This window comes from Hemiscyllium ocellatum, chromosome 9, assembly GCF_020745735.1.
Source record: "Hemiscyllium ocellatum isolate sHemOce1 chromosome 9, sHemOce1.pat.X.cur, whole genome shotgun sequence".
Classification (NCBI taxonomy): Eukaryota; Metazoa; Chordata; class Chondrichthyes; order Orectolobiformes; family Hemiscylliidae; genus Hemiscyllium; species Hemiscyllium ocellatum.
In genome coordinates this window covers 25,037,172-25,058,595 of record NC_083409.1, presented here as the reverse complement: position 1 = coordinate 25,058,595, position 21,424 = coordinate 25,037,172, and the positions used below count along the sequence as shown (strand labels likewise).

Sequence of the window (21,424 nt, the reverse complement as noted above, 5' to 3'; positions counted from 1 at the left end):
CTGTCATAAAACTGGTCCCTTTTTTCTAAAGCTGTTTCTATTCTTAAGGATACTGTGTCCTTGATTTTTTTCAGAAGGGTCATAAAACTCTCCTGGTTCCAATTAGATTGGTTTGGTACAGAGATTAAGGGGTATTGAGAGGCCTTTTTGTTTATATGTAAACAGATGAGACTTCAGGCCAAAGTGGTCATGTTTTAGAAGTGACCTGTATAGTGGAAGGGGTGCGGTCAGCTCTCTAGCTGAGCAGTTCAGTCCAGAACTAGTTGGGAGTTTAACAGTAAACTGTGTGGAAACAGGCTGTTTTTCCTTCTGCCCTTCGAACTTCAACCTGTGAGCATTTGTTCCAATGTTTACTGGATTTAAAAGGGATTTGCCTATTGGGACTGTTGTGTACATTCGGAACAGCATAATTGTCTAGTTTGATCGACTGAGTTCTGTAGGGTTCTTTATTCTGTTCTTTGTGTTTTGTTGTGTAATTTTGTGAATAAATTTTTGTCTTTTAAAACCTAGTAATTAACTTCGCTAACTTACTCCAGGTAATTTTCACTGTACACTTACCGAAACAAATTGCAAAGTTATGGTCTGGGCTGCTTGCTTAAGAATGTTTTGAGTGGTCTGGCCTGGTCCATACCGCCTTGGTGTGCAACCTTAGGTTGAACAGAACTACCCAGCATATGCATCGATCAAATGTCACTTCCAGGTCATTGCTGTTCCTCATTTGCATTGACTAGGTTCCTACAAAGCCATCAACAGTAAACATGGTAAGAAGCATCTGATTGGAGAAGTATGTCATGAAAAAAATTTCTAGTTCTTATTGTACTGTATTTGGAATCCTGATGGTTGGACAGCCAGGATCCTTTGGTAGGCTTCCTATTGGGGCCTGGTATACATGCATTTATAAGCCTGGTACAGATGCATTTAATGGAAAGGTAGACAAGCATGTAAAGGAGAAGGTGGTAGAGGGACTATACTGATGGATTTAGCAGAGGAAAGGTGAGATGAAGGTCAACTGGAACATAAACATAGAAATCAACTGGTTAGGGTGAATGGCCTGTTTCTGCAATGTACGGTCTGTTGTGCTATGTTGAGCGAAAAAGCACTCTTTTCAGAGAATCAGGATCTGGGCGAATGTGGTAAGCAACTATATATTCTTGCATCAGTTACCTGTAGATTGAAAAATTCTTCCAAGTACATCAGCTTTTAAACAGGAAATCTGAGGTAGAGCAGTTAATTGAAAGCAAAATTGTATACTGACAGTCAAAGGCAGAATTAGAAGAGAGAATTGAGGCAAAGATGAAGAAAAAAGTAACATTTCACTTACAATTCTTTGGTCGTTTGGTAGCAAAGAACTTGAACATTGCTAGAAAGTTACACATTTTGTTGAAACTTTTTATCTCCTGCTCCGGAGATTCCAATGTAATGGAGAACAACATGTTTGCAATGCTGAGGAGAGTGCTGATTGGTTGGCAAGTGGATGCTGGTTGAGGTGTTGCCATGGAAATCGCACCAGTTAGATAACAGTCATCTACACTAGGTTTGATAGGTTGAACAGTCTTTTCTAATTTCACAGTTTATGTTCTGTTGCCACTCACCATTGTTTTATGCTGTTAAATAAAATGAATCATATTCCTATTACAGGAAAATGCAGAGCAGATAGAGTGCAATTTGCAAATGTCTCAGAATACTTCTACTTGCATTCAAATTACACACATAAGGAATTTGCTGTCTAAAGGACAACACTAAAATGTTTTCGAACGCAGGTAAATACCAAGCTGTTGTTCAATATATAGCCATGAATCCTTAGAGACTTTGTAAAGGCAGATTCTGGTTGGTAAAGTCAGATGCAAAAGGTAATTCTAAGTACGAGCTATTTACTTTGCCATAACTTTGCACTCTAAAGGATATCGTCACTTTTTCAACCAGAATCTTCCTTTACAAAATTTATTGTAAAGGTTCATGACTATACATTAAACTAGCTGCAAATGTGTTGCTGGTCAAAGCACAGCAGGTTAGGCAGCATCTCAGGAATAGAGAATTCGACGTTTCGAGCATAAGCCCTTCATCAGCTCGAAACGTCGAATTCTCTATTCCTGAGATGCTGCCTAACCTGCTGTGCTTTGACCAGCAACACATTTGCAGCTGTGATCTCCAGCATCTGCAGACCTCATTTTTTACTCGAAGACTTATACATTAAACTATACATTCGTAGCTAGCTTCCTTTAAATACAGTTTAATGATATCCTTTAGAGTGCAATGAACTGTGAACACATTGCAGTAAGAAATTCTAAAAGACACTTCATTTTAAGCAGGATAGTGGAAATATCCCCTAGCCAAAATGCATTTTAACACCCGCTGGAATTAATCAAGTATGCATCAAAACCTTTTAAGTTAACAAGAAATGAGGCATGAGCTATTTGAATTCAGGTCAGGAGAAAGGGGATTCTGAATTTGTACATGTGCATTGTAAAAGTCATATTGATTTATAAAGGCTTTTCAACAACAGTGTGGAGGTTCTTTTTGTAGGTGGTGCAAAATGTAGATGAGTGCAAAATTATGGCAAAGTGAATAACTCGTACTTAGAATTACCTTCTGATAATCAAAGTGTCTCATCTACACTGTCAAACCCAAATGTACTATGATGTGTACTTGTCGGCAGTAGGTAGATTATTATTTACCATCTGTTTCTTCTGCGATCTGTCTCCATCCTTGATTGTAGTGGGGCTGGGAACATATGCACATATGAATTTTGCTGCATGACTGCTTTAAAGATGTCTTTTAAAGTACATGCTCGGTGCAGAAATATGAGCACCACTGATTTTTAACATGATGTTTTCTCAGTTGTATTTTAGTAGTACAATTATTTGCCTGATCTTAGAGAAAATATTACTGTGTTTTTGCATTTATAATTCTGAAACTAAGTCTTGTGATGCTTGTTTGGGAGTATATTAGCTATTCTTTGGCAATTAAGATAAAGCAAAGCTGTCACTTTCATGTCCCGAAGTACTTTTTCACTCCAGATTAGGTTTACTGTAAATCCTCTTAACTTGGTTTTACTTGCACATAGCCTCATTCTCCCTCCTGCAGGCAGCGATGGCCACTGATACTGGCAACACTTTCAATGCATCCATTCTCATGTAAACACAGGAGATGAACGGCAGCAGACCATTTGATCATGGAGAGTGTTACACTCCTGCCTTATCTATCCTCACCTGATGACATATTTGCACGTTCCAGAAGGATCCACAGGATAGCAGTCATGGGAAGTTGATTTTTGATCTTCACTGACACCAATCTTAGCAGTTCACTGATATCAGATAATTTGGCACAGACTTGCAGTTTTACCTGGGAACTTCGGAATTGTGAGCAACAGTAATAAAATTAGACTGTGCAGAGTGACTAAACTGGCTTATGGACTGTGTATTGAAAGAGGGAGGTTGTGGAAACAAATTGTTATTTATCAAGAAGCTAAAGAGTAGGAAAACTGTAACAGGGAATACTGTATATTGTAACTTATTTAGCAATGTCAGAATTTAATGATTTCTGTTCCAAATGATAACCAGTACTTAATTCTGAAATATTCTCTATTACAGGCTTTCAAAGAGATGCTGTATACAGCCCAAGACCAAGCACCATCTTTAGAAGGTAACGTGGTTTCATGTTGTCCTCTTATTGCAGCTACTGATTACATACAAAATCTGATCCATCTACATAGCAGCATATGGAGTAGTTCACGGGCATACCAGTGGCATCGCACATCAAAATAGGAGTGAAAATAAACTGGAGAGAATATATTTTATTGGAAGGGGAAGCAAAGTGCCGTAACATTTTCTCATTTACTTATGGGCTGTGGGTGTTCCTGGCTGGGTCAGCGTTTATTGCTCACCCCTATTTGAAAAGCTGACGGTGAGCTGTCTTTTTGAGTCAACATTTATCTTAAAGCAAAACTTGGCTGATCCTTTTCAGTGGAAAAATAATTCTGACTAATATTTCTATACTGCTACCATTATGACATAATTAGTCCACACAGTATGAAGGAATTGAATTGAATGTATATATCTGAAGTGAATAAAAATTAGCTAAAGCAAAGAATCATGAATCACTGTGCTAGTAGTGGGGCATAGGAGTGATCAATAAGCAAGTGCTGCTTATAGTGTATGAATATGGAGACACTAACCAGGCTGTCATAAGTTCAAGGTAATACCATATTGCGGATTTAAGCTGAGGGTCATTTTTAGAGCATGGCCAGTTTTGGAGAAGCAAGAAGGGGTTCAAATAAAAAAAAGGATGAAAAGCAAATGCAGAAAAATCTTGAGAGATTGAGAATTGATTGATTCGTAATTAGTGGAAATGACAATTAATGACACTAACATGGGACCAGCAGTGAAAATACTGGGTTTTTAGTTAGGATTCAGTGGCAGAGGACGGCTGTTTCAGATGAATGGGGGTTGAACATCATTTCCACTGAGATGTTTTCTTTGCATGCCTGAATTGATTTGAACTTCAGACCTTTGTAAAGTGGGTTCTAGTCTTTGTTTTGCATTGTGGGTATCAAATTGTGAAACAAAAATGCACTCTACACAGTGTTTGAGAGTATATGATTGCTTTACCAATCATTTCAAGTTGTTTCTATTAACAGCACCTAACTAGTACTATTATATGATATTCCCTTCAAATGTATATGATAGGTATCATATCTATTGGTGCATTGTGGAGATTTTTCCACAGTTGAGATGTGCAGAGGATGAAGGTTTCCCAAATTATTCATGATGCTTTATTGAACATTTCTGAATCATTAGACTGATACAAATAAACTATGAGCCCTAATGAAATATGCAATTGCAGCAAATCTTTTGTTAACCAGCACCTATGGGACCAGGGGTCTGTCATTTGATCAAATATTCAGATTGGTCAAAAGAGCCACACAATCAACATAAGAAAATACACTAGGTCATTGAAACGTAGCACAGACGGTATACACATCACTGTTATGCTCCCACAGCACAAACTGCTTCAATAATAATGCAATTTTTCCTTAAAACTTACCAGTGATAGGCCTTCTCACTTGCGCCCTCAACTGACCGCTCAGACGTTGAGAATATTGTGATAATACAATAAACTTGTGTTATTTCAGGTTTATAATGTTTGTTGATTTATTGAGAGTGCCGGTTAAAACAAGGTTTCCTGTACTGTTGAACCCTGAAACTGTTTGTAGCAGTGTATGTGCTTTGGTTGCCTTTCCATGATATTTCTAGCTACCTGATGAAGGAACAGCGCTCCAAAAGCTTGAACTTCAAAATAAACATGTTGGACTATAACCTGGTGATGTGTGATTTTTAACTTTGCCACCCTAGTCCAACACTGGCATCTCCACATCATATTTCATGTGAGCAGTTCTATTATTTTCTAATAGGGTTTTGACCATTAATTACATTTCACAGACATCTATTTTCAAAAATGACTTTGCTTTCTTCTTACACAATGATGATAATCATAAGTAAGGTGATATTATTGGGAATTGAGTAGAGTCATGTTTTCGATTTGTTAGTTTTAGGGGGGTTCGTGATCACATTTACCTAGGCAGTTGACAGTTTGTAGCAATTTTCAGATAATTAATTGAGTTTGTTAAGAAGTAGCAGTTTAGATATGATACATTAGTTAATTAGCTAAAGAACCGTGACAGATTAGGATGCTTCATGGATTCCGAAGTCGCCTAGCTGTTGTGTTACACCCCTGTCTAAACCCTCTTGACCACTAACCATGGATAACTACTTGTGGTGTTAAGATGAACATTGTCTCCTTGCCCACCTCCATTTGAAGGCTAGTTTGCATTCCTTTGAAGAACAAAGCCTTCTCTGTTTTGAAACCATCTTTCATTACAGTGGTGTGGCATGTAGTAAATCTTTTGTTCACCGTGGTAAAAAGTTAGTTACTACGAAAACACAATTAAATAAAGTCTTTATGCTGCATAGGAAATGTCAAATATGGAATGCTGAGTTAACATGAGGTTTAGGACGACCCCAATTACCACCACCACCAGTTTGGTGAACTGCCGTTGGCAGGTTAAGGTGTTACAGCTTCAATGAAAATGGTATTCTTGCAGCATGTACAATAAGTGTGGAATGAGTGTAGGTTGGAGGAATTTTGGTTAACGCGACAGACTTGAACACATCATCCAGACTGGTGCACCCGTTACAGCACAGAAGGGGCATCAAATTTGAATGCTGTCTGTTCTTCTAGCTGGAGATTAAAAAAAGGTTTATCCTGTTCTGACCAACACTACTAAAATGGACTATCCACTCTTTATTTTATTGTTGGGACCCTGTTCTTTACAAATGGGCTGCGCATTTCCTATTTTACAGCAGTGGCTATAGTTGACAAGTATTTCATGGATTGTGATGTGTCTTGGCTGCTGAGGTCATGAGGTGCAATATAAATGCAAGTTTTTCTCTCTGTCTGACACTTAATATTTTGTAGCTAGCATGCAGAGGTTAAGGTATAAAGTTATTTAACTCTTCTAAACTAAAGCTGAATTTATAGTAATAAATAAACTAAGTAAGTTTTCTCCAAATGTTGCTGTTTTCACAGCGACCCAGTGACAAAATTGTGGAACAACTGTCCTTGTTTGTTGTCTGCTGTGCTGCACCTAGTTTTGGTGGTTCCATTCAAACTCTGTTATCCTTGAACAAAGCTTCAAACTTCTGATTCTATCAAGGCGTACCTACTTCCATCCATTAAATTGCTCATCTGGGCTGCCTCATTTGATATATTGTTGAAATGCTTATTCATGCATTTATTTCCTTGGTATGGACTATTCTACCCTCATTCTTCACTGTCCATTAACTTGTACTAATCCAAAATTTTGCCCAGATTCTAACTTGCATTAAGTCCCATTCACCAATCATGTCAGTCGTTGATGTCATACAGTGGCTTTAGTCCAGCAAATTTTAACATTCTCATTTCTGTGTTCAGATCTGACTTGTTCCCTCCTATCTCTGTAATGTACTTCGGCCCTTCAAATCTTCAGAACCCTACCATTCTCTCAGTCTAGCCTGTTGCACATTCCTCACTTAATTTGCTCCAATATTGGGATCATTATTCAGTTTTCTTCAATCCGTTTATTCTTAAATTCCCTCCAAAATCTCTTTGCCTCTCAACCTCTCTTTTCTTTATTAAGATTCCACTTAAAAGCTACCTGTGAACAAACTATTGGTCACCAGATTTAATGACACCTTCTTTGATTCTAGTATTAATTTAATGTCCGACTGTGGACTCTCAAAGTGCATTGTGATGTTTGCTCATTTGAAGGTGATGTTTAAAAACTAATTGTGGTCTGTTCTATGTTTCCAGTATTTTATAAGCAGGTCACTGTTTTGTATTAATTTTTCTGTTTAGGATTTGGGATTCTGGACAAGTTGGAAATTTTTGTCAATGTTCATAGAGTCATAGAGATGTACAGCATGGAAACAGACCCTTCGGTCCAACCCGTCCATGCCGACCAGATATCCCTACCCAAACTAGTCCCACCTGCCAACACCTAGCCCATATCCCTCCAAACCCTTCCTATTCATAAACCCATCCAAGTGCCTCTTAAATGTTGCAATTGTACCAGCCTCCACCACATCCTCTGGCAGCTCGTTCCATACACGTATCACACTCTGCATGAAAAAGTTGCCCCTTAGGTCTCTTTTATATCTTTCCCCTCTCACCCTAAACCTATGCTCTCTAGTTCTGGACTCCCCGACCCCAGGGTAAAGACTTGGTCTATTTATCCTATCCATGCCCCTCATAATTTGGTAAACCTCTATAAGGTCACCCCTCAGCCTCTGATGCTCCAGGGAAAACAGCCCCAGCTTGTTCAGCCTCTCCCTGGAGCTCAAATCCTCCAACCCTGGCAACATCCTTGTAAATCTTTTCTGAACCCTTTCAAGTTTCACAACATCTTTCCAATAGGAAGGAGACCAGAATTGCACACACTATTCCAACAGTGGCCTAAACAATGTCCTATACAGCCGCAACATGACTTCCCAACTCCTGTGCTCAATACTCTGACCAATAAAGGAAAGCATACCACACGCCGCCTTCACTATCCTATCTACCTGCAACTCCACTTTCAAGGAGCTATGAACCTTCACTCCAAGGTCTCTTTGTTCAGAAACACTCCCTAGGATCTTACCATTAAGTGTATAAGTCCTGCTAAGATTTACTTTCCCAAAATGCAGCACTTCACATTTATCTGAATTAAACTCCATCTGCCACTTCTCAGCCCATTGACCCATCTGGTCCAGATCCTGTTGTAATCTGAGGTAACCCTCTTCGATGTCCACTGCACCTCCAATTTTGGTGTCATCTGCAAACTTACTAACTCTACCTCTTATGCTTGCATCCAAATCATTTATATAAATGACAAAAAGTAGAGGGCCCAGCACCGATCCTTGTGGCACTCTACTGGTCACAGACCTCCAGTCTGAGAAACAACCTTACTCCACTACCCTCTGTCTTCTACCTTTGAGCCAGTTCTTTATCCAAATGGCTAGTTCTCCCTGTATTCCATGAGATCTAACCTTGCTTATCAGTCTCCCATGGGGGACCTTGTCGAATGCCTTACTGAAGTCCATATAGATCACATCTACTGCTCTGCCCTCATCAATCTTCTTCGTTACTTCAAAAAACTCAATCAAGTTTGTGAGACATGATTTTCCACGAACAAAGCCATATTGACTATCCCGAATCAGTCCTTGACTTTCCAAATCATGTACATCCTGTCCCTCAGGATTCCCTCCAACAACTTGTCCACCACTGAGGTCAGGCTCACTGATCTATAGTTCCCTGGCTTGTCTTCCCACCCTTCTTAAACAGTGACACCACGTTTGCCAACCTCCAGTCTTCCGGCACCTCACCTGTGACTATCGGTGATACAAATATCTCAGCAAGAGGCCCAGCAATCACTTCTCTAGCTTCCCACAGTGTTTTGGGTACACTGATCAGGTCCTGGGGATTTATCCACCTTTAACCGTTTCAAGACATCCAGCATTTCCTCCTCTGTAATCTGGACATGTTGCAAGTTGTCACCATCTATTTCCCTACAGTCTATATTTTCCATATCCTTTTCCACAGTAAATACTGATGCAAAATATTCATTTAGTATCTCCCCCATTTTCTGTGGCTCCACACAAAGGCCGCCTTGCTGATCTTTGAGGGGCTGTATTCTCTCCCTCGTTACCCTTTTGTCCTTAATATATTTGTAAAACCCCTTTGGATTCTCCTTAATTCTATTTGCCAAAGCTATCTCATGTCCCCATTTTGCCCTCCTGATTTTCCTCTTAAAAATACTCCTACTGCCTTTATACTCTTCCAAGGATTCACTCATTCTATCCTGTCTATACCTGACATATGCTTCCTTCTTTTTCTTAACCAAACCCTCAATTTCTTTGGTCATCCAGCATTCCCTATACCTACCAGCCTTCCCTTTCACCCTCACAGGAATATACTTTCTCTGGATTCTCGTTATCTCATTTTTGAAAGCTTCCCATTTTCCAGCCGTCCCTTTACCTGCAAACATCTGCCTCCAATCAGCTTTTAAAAGTTCTTGCCTAATACCGTCAAAATTGGACTTTCTCCAATCTAGAACTTCAACTTTTAGATCTGGTCTATCCTTTTCCATCACTATTTTAAAATGGATAGAATGATGGCCCCAAAGTGCTCCCCCACTGACACCTCAGTCACCTGCCCTGCCTTATTTCCCAAGAGTAGGTCCAGTTATGCACCTTCTCTAATAGGTACATCCACATACTGAATCAGAAAATTGTCTTGTACACACTTAAGAAATTCCTCTCCATCTAAACCTTTAATACTATGGCAGTCCTAGTCTATGTTTGGAAAGTTAAAATCCCCTACCATAACTACCCTATTATTCTTACAGGTAGCTGAGATCTCCTTACAAATTTGTTTCTCAATTTCCCTCTGACTATTGGGGGGTCTATAATACAATCCCAATAAGGTAATCATCCCTTTCTTATTTCTCAGTTCCACCCAAATAACTTCCCTGGATGTATTTCCAGGAGTATCCTCCCTCAGCACAGCTGTAATGCTAGCCCTTATCAAAAATGCCACTCCCCCTCCTCTCTTGCCTCCCTTTCTATCTTTCCTGTAGCATTTGTATCCTGGAACATTAAGCTGCCAGTCCTGCCCATCCCTGAGCCATGTTTCCGTAATTGCTATGATATCCCAGTCCCATGTTCCTAACCATGCCCCGAATTCATCTGCCTTCCCTGTTAAGCCCCTTACATTGAAATAAATGCAGTTTAATTTATTAGTCCTACCTTGTCCCTGACTGTTTGACTCACTGCTGTTCTCAGCTGTACCCATCTCAGACTGATCTCTTTCCTTAATTCTCCCTGGGTCCCACCCCGCCACCGTACTCGTTTAAATCCTCCCAAGCAGTCCTAGCAAATCTCCCTGCCAGTATATTAGTCCCCTTCCAACTTAGGTGCAATCCACCCTTCTTGTACAGGTCACTTTTACCCCAAAAGAGATTCCAGTGATCCAAAAATGTGAATCCTTCTCCCATACGCCAGCTCCTCATCCATGCATTCATCTGCTCTATTCTCCTATTCCTGCCCTCACTAGCTCGTAGCACTGGGAATAATCCAGATATTACTACCCTTGACGACCTCCTTTTTAAATTTCTGCCTAACTCTTTGTAATCTCCCTTCAGAATCTCAACCTTTTCCCTTCTTATGTCGTTTGTTCCAATGTGGACAATGACTTCATGCTGGCCTCTCTCCCCCGTGAGAACATTCTGTACGCTCTGAGACATCTTTGATCCTGGCACCAGCGAAGCAACACACCATTCTGCTTTTTCTCTGCTGGCCACAGAAACGTCTGTCTGTACCTCTGACTACAGAATCCCCAAACACAATTGATCTCTTGGAAGCCGAAGTACCCCTCGTTGCATTAGAGCCAAATCAATACCAGACACTTGGCTGTTTGTGCTACTTTCCCCTGAGAATCCACCACCCCCTACATTTTCCAAAACAGCATACCTCTTTGAAATGGGTATAGCCTCAAAAGACTCCTGCACTAGCTGCCGACCTCTCTCTCCCTTCCTGGAGTTAACCCATCTATGTGACTGTATCTGAGACTTTCTCCCCCTTTCTATAACTGCCATCCATCACATACTGTTGCTGTTGCAAATTCCTCATCGCTTCCATCTGTCTCTCCAACCGATCCACTCGATCTGATAAGATTCGCGTCCAACAGCATTTATGGCAGATATAATCCGCAGTAACCCTTAAACTCTCTTTAAACTCCCACATCTGACAAGACGTACATATCACTGCAAAGGCCATTTTTGCTCCTTCACAATCTACAGACCCAGAAAATAACACCGTCTTATTCCTCTACAAACCCTGGCCCCAGGTTAAATTAATAGCTTTGGCTTATATTTTAAGTTTAATCAAGAGACTTATCTCCAAAAACACATAATCAAGAAAGAATCCACTGTATTCACTACTGCAGCCTTTCTCTTGGACAGACTTAAAACAATAATTAACTTATCTGATTCTGTGCTGTGAACTTTGCCCACCAGTTCCTCCAAGATTAGTTGTGAATTTCACTGTTTGTTAATTTTCCCAGATGTACTCCGATGTCCAGCGAATCTCTCTCTCTCTCTCTCTCTCTCTCTCTCTCCCCCCGCGCTGTCCTCACCATGACAATTGATTTTCCCAATTGACTGTTCTTTTATGAAAATGAAAAATTGATGTTGTTAAAGATTATTGACCTTATCAGGGCTATTTCAGATGGGGTGATCACTTGGCTATAAGGAACTTTGCACAAAATGTTTTATAAATAGAGGGGAAAAAATACATATCGTAAGATGGCATTAGAGTCATAGAGATGTACAGCACAACTTCGGTCCAACTTGTCCATGCTGACCAGCTTTCCCAACTCAATCTAGTCCCACCTGCCAGCACCTGGCCCATATCCCTCCAAACCCTTCCTATTCATATACCCATCCAAATACCTTTTAAATGTTGCAATTGTACCAGCCTCCCACATCCTCTGGCAGCACGTTCCATACACGTACCGCCCTCTGCGTGAAAAAGCTGCCCCTTAGGTATCTTTTATTTCTTTTCCCCTCTCACCCTAGACTTATACCCTCTAGTCCTGGACTCCCCGACCCCAGGGAAAAGGCCATGTCTGTTTACCCTATCCATGCCCCTTATGATTTTGTAAACCGCTTTGAGGTCATTCCTCAGCCTCTGACGCTCCAGGGAAAACAGCCCCAGCCTGTTCAGCCTCTCCCTTTAGCTCAAATCCTCCAATCCTGGCAACATCCTTGTAAAACTTTCCTGAACCCTTTCAAGTTTCACAACATCTTTCTGAAAGGAAGGACACTAGAATTGCATGCGCTATTCCAATAGTGGTCTAACCAATGTCCTGTAGAGCTGCAACATTACCTCCAATGACCTCACGTACTCAATAATCAATACTCAATAATGGACAGCATACCAAACGCTGCCTTCACTATCCTATCTACCTGCGACTCCACTGTCAAGGAGCTATGAATCTGCACTCCAAGGTCTTTTTGTTCAGCAATATTCCCTATGACCTTACCATGAAGTGTATAAGTCCTGCTAAGATTTGCTTTCCCAAAATGCAGCATCTCGCATTTATCTACATTAAACTCCATCTGCCACTTCTCAGCCCATTGGCCCATCTGATCAAGATCCTGCTGTAATCTGAGGTAACCCTCTTCGCTGTCCACTAACCTCTAATTTTGGTGTCATCTGCAAACTTACTCACTATATACCTCTTATGCTCACATCCAAATCATTTATATAAATGACGAAAAGTAGTGGACCTAGCATCGATCCTTGTGGCACTCCACTGGTCACAGGCCTCCAGTCTGAAAAACAACTCTCCAATACCAGCCTCTGTCTTCTACCTTTGAGTCAGTTCTGTATCCAAATGGCTAGTGAGATTCCGTGAGATCTAACTTTGCTAAAAAGTCTCCCGGGGGAACCTTGTCAAACACCTTACTGAAGACCATATAAGTCACATCTACTGCCCTGCCCTCATAATTTCTCTTTGTTACTTCTTCAAAAATCTCAATCAAGTTTGTGAGACATGATTTTCCATGCACAAAGCCATGTTGACTATCTCTAATCAATCCATGGCTTTCCAAATACATGTACATCCTGTCCCTCAGGATTCCTTCCAACAACTTAAAACCTAAACTTGACAATTTTATCATTCAGAGCTTAATCCTTCATGAAATTCAAATTTGAATGCTGCATTGAGAGAATACCAGCAAATTAAATTGCCCGTGCCTTTTGTACGTGCATGAATGTGAAGGAGACACACAATATTTGCAATGCAGTAAAACCATGAAGCAGTAAATCACTAAATATAGTGCTGCATGATTCTAGTGGAGCCCAAGAGTTTGTGAAATTCACTGATAGTTCAACCATGGTTATGTTGTGTGGCATTAATTCATCTTGTGTTCATACCTGAATATTTTATTTCATGTCATCCATTGCGAAACTTTTCACATCATGACCCCTTTCAACCCACTGCCAACATTAAAAAAATGGTGTTCCTCCTTACATCATTATAGTGTAACCCCTCTATGAAGTATGGGAAACATTCTGCCAATGTTTCTTCCTAGTCTCTCTCAATATATTGTGCACGGAATTCCAGGAACGGAAACAAGCCCCTAGTTGGCTCTTTTGATGCAGCTGTCGTGCTGTAGCCCTTTGAGGCTATATAATGAATTTCATTAATTCCTTTTGCTTCGTTCTTGTTGATCCTTTTTACAATAGCATTATTGTCCGCTGGACTGAACAGCTGTGCAATTGGCTGGAAATTCCTTTATGAAGGTTAATTAAATCTTCAAAGCTCTTGAATGAAACAATTGTTGATATCAAAATTTGAAATTGGAATGAGGTAAAAGAGAGCAAGTGTTAAAAGAAACAGCTTCCGTAAGCCTTTCATGAAAGATAAATTTATCTTTTGCTACAGCTCTGTCTTAACAGTGCTGTAATCTCACATAAATGCCTCTACCAAACAAGGTTTCTGTCTTCCCTGGTGTCATCTCCAGCTTTTAGATTTTACAGTTCAGATCCTTTGCAGTTCAGTCTTTGAGGCTAAAATTTTATTAAATGCCTGAATCATTTTCTGCTTGTAGTACTCCCTAAAATAACTTTCTAAAAGTTAGGCTATACTAATATTTCAAAATAAAAAGAAATTCTCATGTTAGAAATCTGCAATCAAAAACAATCTGCTTGGAAAACATGGCAGCACCATCAACATCTGGAAAAATGGTTAACTTTCCACAGGGCAGTTCTGAAGAAGGAAAGTGATGGAACCAATCTCCATTTCATTCACACAGAACACAGACAGAGGTTACTAGACTAATTCCTGGAATGGTGGGACTGTCTTCAAGGAGTGATTGAAAAATTCTTAGCTTGTATTCTCTAGAGTTTCACAGAATAATAGGTAATTTTATTGAAACTTTTAAGATTAATTCAATGTGGGAGCAGGTAGAACTTTTCCCCTGGTGAGTGTCGAACCAGGAGATATAGTCTGAGAATAAGGAGCATGTCATTTATATTAAGGGGGAATTTCTTTACTCAAAAGGTGGAGAATCTTTGGAATTCTCCCCGCAAAAGTGGTAGAGGCTCAATAATTGAATATGTTCCAGACAGAAATTGGGAGATCTTTGGAGACTATTGAAAGGAAGGGATCTGGGGAGAGTGGGGGTAAAATAGTTGAATAGCTGATCAACCATGATCTGTTTGAATGGTCTGTTTGAGTGGTGGAGCAAGCTTGATGGCCTAAATGTCATACTCCTGCTTCTGTGCCCTGTGTTTTAATGTTCACTTCCTTTTTTTTTCAATATATGTTTCCATTCCATCTATGATCCCTTTTTGTGCGGAGAACAATTTCTTGACAACATTTCCAGATTTGACTTTCACCAAGTTTACTTTTGTTAACTCAGTTCAGTTGATAAATCCTTGTTTCTAATGGGTGTAAAATGCCCCGTAACATGAAATGAAGTACAGCAGCAGAGTGTCAATCCTTCAACATTCCATGACACACATTAATTAAGCACTATCACATTCACGTTTTAGGGAAAATTCAGAATGAAATTTGGTTCTAAATACTAACACTCTTGTGTGTCAGCATCACTCTAGGTCTTCAGCACACAGTTTAGGCTGACAACTTCAATGAATGTTAAGGGACCATATTGTCAGAAGTGGCATCTTTTGAAGACATATTAAGCTTAGTTTATTCAGATGAATGTAAAAAAAATTCCTAGGGCACTAGCTGAAGAAGGAAGCAGAGCTCTCCCAGCCCAGTCACTCCTCAACCAAACAGGTTAACTGCATATTTGTCCATTTCTCTGTTTGGATCCCACTGTACGTGAATTGACTGCCGTGTTTGCATTCCTGACAACAGCTATGCTTCAAACTTTATGCTTTGACCATAATGCTTTAACATGTCGTAAGAATTTGAAAGGCATAATGTAAATACATGTTCTTGTTTTTCTAAATTTTCAATGCTGCTATCAGCACTTACTGTTCTATTAAAAACATGTCATTTGAAGGTCACTTACTTGTATGCCAGAGTACAATTGAACATCCTGTTCCAAAGTGGTCAGAAGTGTTGTTGTTAAAACTCTATAAATATTATCTCATGCTATCCGAGAATTCTTGATTATTTCACTTTTGACGTATTGATGACAGAAAGACAAGGTACAACTTAATTTTTTTAGACTGATGTAAATGATCTTTTCCACATGACAAACAACTTGTGTTAATAATCTTACTAAAATGTTATTTTTCCTTTAGCTCTATAAAAATATACAAAGATACTTATGTAAAGCTGGTTATTATTTTCATTAGAAATGTGTAGCACATTGGTACCAATTTTCCACAGGAAATGCCATATTGAAGTTAAGGTTGTGCCATCAAAATTGTTAAATTTATTTTTACTCAACCTGTTCAACCATGTTATGACACAGTTCTAGATCAGGTGGCACTTGAACACTTACCTTCTGGCACAGCTGAAGTAACGCTACCACTTCGCCACAAGAACACAGGCAACAGGATTATAAGATATGTTTAATTCATCACATCAAATTAGTCTGGCCAGTGACGGGTTTGTAACTGCAATGTTAGGTGGTTATAAATGTTTTGTAAATGTGAATTGTTTATGGAGGTGCAATATCTTTAGTTAAACTGTAAACTGTTACTCACACTTTGAGTAGACAAAGATTTACTATAAAGTAATCTAAAGTCATCTAAAAGTTTACTTACTAATTTTACCATTATCTGGTAATAGTACTAAGCCAGCAAGCTATAAGGCAGAAAACAAATGTCAAAAGTTACATTTTGTGTTTCTTTGATGTGTCGCATGTCTTGCAGCATACTAAAAGTTTGGAATACCCAGCCCCTAGAATCAAATTAATGTAATTTTGCTTAAATATATCATAAACAAGTTTGTTTCTCTATTTAATTGCCCTCACCTCCTCATAGTATGATTCAACTTCTCAGTCAAACTCCTAATTGCTTCATTTCCTAAATGTAGCGGTGATAGTAACTATATTACAAAGCTGAAATTACTAGAAAAGCTCAGCAGTTCTGGCAGCATCTTGGAGAGAAATCAAAGTTAACGTTTCAGGCCGAGGAAGGGTAACTCTACCTGAAACATGAATCTTGATTTCTCTCCAAAGGTGCTGCCAGGCCTGCTGAGATTTTCCAGCAGTTTCTGTTACAGCAGCAGCAGTTCTTTCAGTTTTAATTAGTAACTATGTTATTCTGTGTTATTGCCTAGCACTGATCTGGCATACTGCCAGTCTCCTGTGCCTTGCTCTCAATCAGTAGAGGATCCATAGTTGGAACTGGCAGTGTTTGTCATTGATTCCATTAGGCCTATCTTAATTTAAACAAACAAATCCAAAGACCTAGATAAGAATTGTGCCAACTATTCTAACTCAGTCTCTTCCCTCCTCTCAAACATGCTAACCTTCAGTCAAAGTGAATAAAGCAGAAAACTGATGGTGAAGAATAGTATGGAGACAAGGATGGTATTGATATTAGGTAGTTTGGGGCATGTTTATACCTGGTGTGAAGGGGCTGATGTAAGTACCTAGACAGCAGCCTGAATGGATAAAAAAGCAGAACTGGAGGGGGGCACAGGATCTTTAGTGCATCACAAGCTGAATATGTCAATCTCTTTGGATTTTGGTATGTTAAATTTGTTAGCTGTGCCACAATAAGAGGGCACATGTTACAATTCACTGATTATTTCGTCTTGGCTTTAATGAGTCTCACTTTTTGATTTTAATTTTGTAATCTACAATGATGTCTGAACAGTGGAATTGCTGGTCTCTAACTTTCCCTCGATGCATGCATGTTACATTTAGTTAAGGTTTAAAAAAAAAGAAAATTGAGTTGCAAATTTTAGTGAGAGGTACTGCAGATTGTGATTCCTGTTTGTGTTTTCTTCTAGTAATTCTAAACACTGATACAACATTTTAGTATTTTAAAAGAAGGTAATGTCCAGTAACCTTGATGGATTGGGTGCAGTTTTAGTGGACTTGTCATTGTTCTCAGCAGAATTCACTATATGAATGTTTGTGGGGAGCTACTGTTTATTCAGAGCTGTCTGCAATTTGTGGAAATTATTTATAGCCTCTCAAAAGATTGCTAGTCTGTGTGATCAAAAAAAATCCCTGCTGATCGTGGCATTTGATTGGCAATTGTGCAGACATTTCCCCAGACTCCTTCCCCTTCAATTAGATGCTGAGTTAGCAGAGATGAAAGTATGTGTATAAATCATTCATTGGAGTTATCTGTTTGAATGGCGACTAAAGCTTGTTTTTTTCCCAAGTTGTAATAACTGTGTACCTGATTTGTTGTGCTTTTGCCCCCACTGATTGTTTTATTCTTAATAATTGTCTAGATTATTCGGTGAGATGATAGGTCTCAATTACCTTTAGCCCTGGCAACGAATATTACAGCAGGGAAATGAGACAAAGCAAGAAATGGTCTGACAAGATCACTAAATACAAACGCAAAGCAATGCATGCAGATCATCTCGTGGAAAAAGCTAACAACAAAGGAATAAAACACAAGCTGGGCATTACTGGCATAAAGTCACAACTGCCATCAGAGGAGGGCTGATCATCTACATTGCGAAGCATACTGTGAAAACAGATGCTGAAAGATGCTAATCAAATTCAGACAAGTTGCGAGCCTCAAATTGTTTACAGGCTTTCAAGTGACATAAAAATATCTGAAGTGACAGCACTAAGCAGATACATTGATAATCGGTGGATTTAGGTTGGTAATCTGCTGTAGTGTGACTTCATATAAGTTATCATCTTCCCTTTATTTTCTTTTTTGTCAAAGAGTATGCCACGTTTCACTGGGATATCTGCCCCTGTTCTATGTGAATTGTGCACCCTAGTCTATGTTTGGCTTGCTTCTTGTAGTGAGTGCTTAGGAATCCTGATAGTACAGGCTTAGTATGTCTTGACTGCTTTGCCTTGATGAGTTAATTTTTGGGAAGTTATCAATGCAAGTAAGCACTCTGCACATTTCATGAATAGGGCAATGGTGAGATTATTATTTTGCGATGGACTGATGATTATAGAACTTCTAATATCCAATGCCTGCAAGAAAGTAATCTTTGAATTTGTCCTTATGAATCTGGGAACCCAGCATCCAACAGCCGGTAGTCGTTATTGTTGTTGAGCCTAGTTTCCATAGATTGGCAATGCAACTGTAGACCTAGTTATATCTAGATGCTTTTATAATATTTTAGAACATCAACCCCATAGCATGAGCCTCCCATTGTTAAAGTACCTATTCGAGATGACTCAGGGAATCCCTGATGGACTCGACCTCTCTTGGTTCATCCCGGAGATCGCACTCTAAGGTAGTTTGGAATATAAAACTCTTACAGGCAGTTTAGTTTAAATTGTTACCTTTAGTTACCAATGGCATCAGTGTTATACTATAACATAGATACCTACAAGCCATCCTTGAGCTAAGGTTCTAAAACCTTTAGTAGAGTACTGGCGCCAGCTCTTACCCCTAAGAGCTCTCTCAGACTATTCTCCTTATTGTTGCAAATGAGCTGTCTTTATACAGAAATTAGTATTAAAATTACAAAAAACGCCACATGTCCTTAATCAGATAAGCAGCATTAAAATGGCGAATTTGCAGATGAAGAGAAACTCATTGACACATCTGAGAATGCTTAACTATTAAGCTCCATGGGCATCAAAGTGGAAAACCTTTTTGATCCAGCCATGCCCCAAATGGCTGATTGCTTTGGTTAGATAACCTTCCCTTTTAAACACCAGGTTATAGTCCAACAGGTTTAATTGGAAGCACGCTAGCTTTCGGAGCGACGCTCCTTATTTTCCTATTCAGTATGAGTTTTGTTAAGCGTCTTTGCTATAATCCAACAATTTAGTTATTTTATATCCTATTGTGAAAAATGTGTCTTGCCGTAAGAAGGAAGTACTGCTACACATTCCACAAGTGAACAAATGTTATCACCTAATTTACACTGATCCATTGATATTAAGATGTCCCCAATTCTTTTGAATAAGCACTTTCCCGCATTTTCTGCAGCAAATGTGTCACATTTAAGACTACACGCTCTCTCACCACCTGCAGAAAGTACATCAAGACAGTCTGCTGGAATTGTTTGGAGCAACAGACAAAATCTGACTTTGAGGTTTTTTAAAAATATTATGGACTTGAGCCTTGTTGGTTGGCCAACATGTATTGCCCATCTCTAGTTGGTGGCAGTGAGCTGCGTTCTTGAACCACTGCTATCCACATGATGTAGGTTGTCCCACAGTGCCCTGAGGGAGGGAATTCTAGGATTTTGACCCAGCAAGATTGAAGGAATGAAGATAAATTTCCAAGTCAGGATAGTGATTGGAGGGGAACTTATAAGTTATGGTGTTCCTCTGTCTCTGCTGTCCTTGACCTTCTAGATGGAAATAGTCGGGGATTTGGAAAGTGCTGTCCGGATCTTTGGTGAATTCCTGCATTGCATCTTGGAGATAGTCCACACTGCTGCTATTGAGCCTTGGTGGTAGAAAGAGTTGATGTGGTAACAATCAAGCTGACTGCTTTGTCCTGGCAAAGCTTCTTGAGTATTATTGCAGCTGCATCCATCCAGGTAAGTGAGGAGTATTCCATTGCACTCCTGACTTGTGCCTTGTAGATAGTGAACAGGTGAACAGGCTGTGGCGAGTCAGGAGGTGAGTTACTCTCTGCAGTGTTCCCTAGCCCATGAACAGCTTTTGTAGCCCATGAACAGCAACTGAGTCCAGTTGAATTTCTGGTCAATGGTAACGCCCAAGATGATGATAGTGGGTATTCAGTGATGGTAACATCGTTGAATGTCAAGGAGGGCGATGGTCATAGCCTGCCATTTGTATGGCGTGGATGTTACTTATCACTTGTTAACCCAAGCTAGTGCTAGTCCTAATGTTGTTTGTAAACTTGCTGTTATGGTAGTAGCTACCGTAATCTAGGGCACCATCGTACACAGTGGCCAATCAGAAGTATCCTATTGCGATGACCCTCACCTTAATGAAACTAGAATTCACCACATATCCTGACAATATAGCAGAGTGGTGAGAATAATAGGCCTACATTCTGTGCTAAAACAAACTTCAGCTTTAAAAACAAGCACATTCATGGCTTTCTTCTAAACCTGAGCATTGCAAAACACATTTAGTAGTCTCCTATTAACTATCTTCTGTAAATTAGAGGTCATCTAATCATAGAATCCTTACAGTATGGAAGCAGGCCATTCGACCCATCAAATCCACACCGACTATCCAAAGAGCATCCCACTCAGACCATTCCATCTACTCTATTCTTGCATTTCTCACGGCTAAACCACTGAGCTAATTTAGCTTTGGGAGAAAACTGGAGCACCCAGAGAAAACTCATGCGCACACGGGGACATTATGAAGACTCCACACAGATGACGGTGGAATCGAGCCAGGGTCTCTGGCACTGTAAGGCAACTGTGCTAATCACTGAGTCATCATGCCACCCTGCTCCGCTGCCATGTCTTAATCTTTTAGTCTTTTAATCTAATCGTCTATTACCCCATTTAGGTTCACTGACCCATATTGGCTCCAGGTCAACTATTGTTTTGATTTCAACATTTTCATCCTTTTTTCAGATCCCTGCTTGGCCTTTCATTGTAATCTACTCCAGCTCCATAATCCACTTAGACTGTGATTGTCTAATTCTGCCTTGTGCATCTGGTTTTACTTGATCCGCCGTTAGTGGCTTGTTTCTGGTTGCTGAGACCCTAAGCTCTGGCATAGCCTCCTTATACCTCTCCACTTTTTCATTCTGCTTTCTTCCTTTAC

The 21,424-nt window shown here is 39.7% G+C and overlaps 1 protein-coding gene across 1 annotated transcript in view; it reads left to right on the top strand.

Annotated features, from left to right (window-relative positions):
* The window catches only part of LOC132818937 (solute carrier family 53 member 1-like), a 305,740-nt gene that overhangs the window by 31,464 nt on the left and 252,852 nt on the right, over window positions 1-21,424 (top strand). Inside the window, exon 2 of the mRNA XM_060830078.1 lies at window positions 3,591-3,642. Coding sequence (XP_060686061.1) covers window positions 3,591-3,642 — 52 coding nt within the window. The remainder of the gene's footprint in view (window positions 1-3,590; window positions 3,643-21,424) is intronic.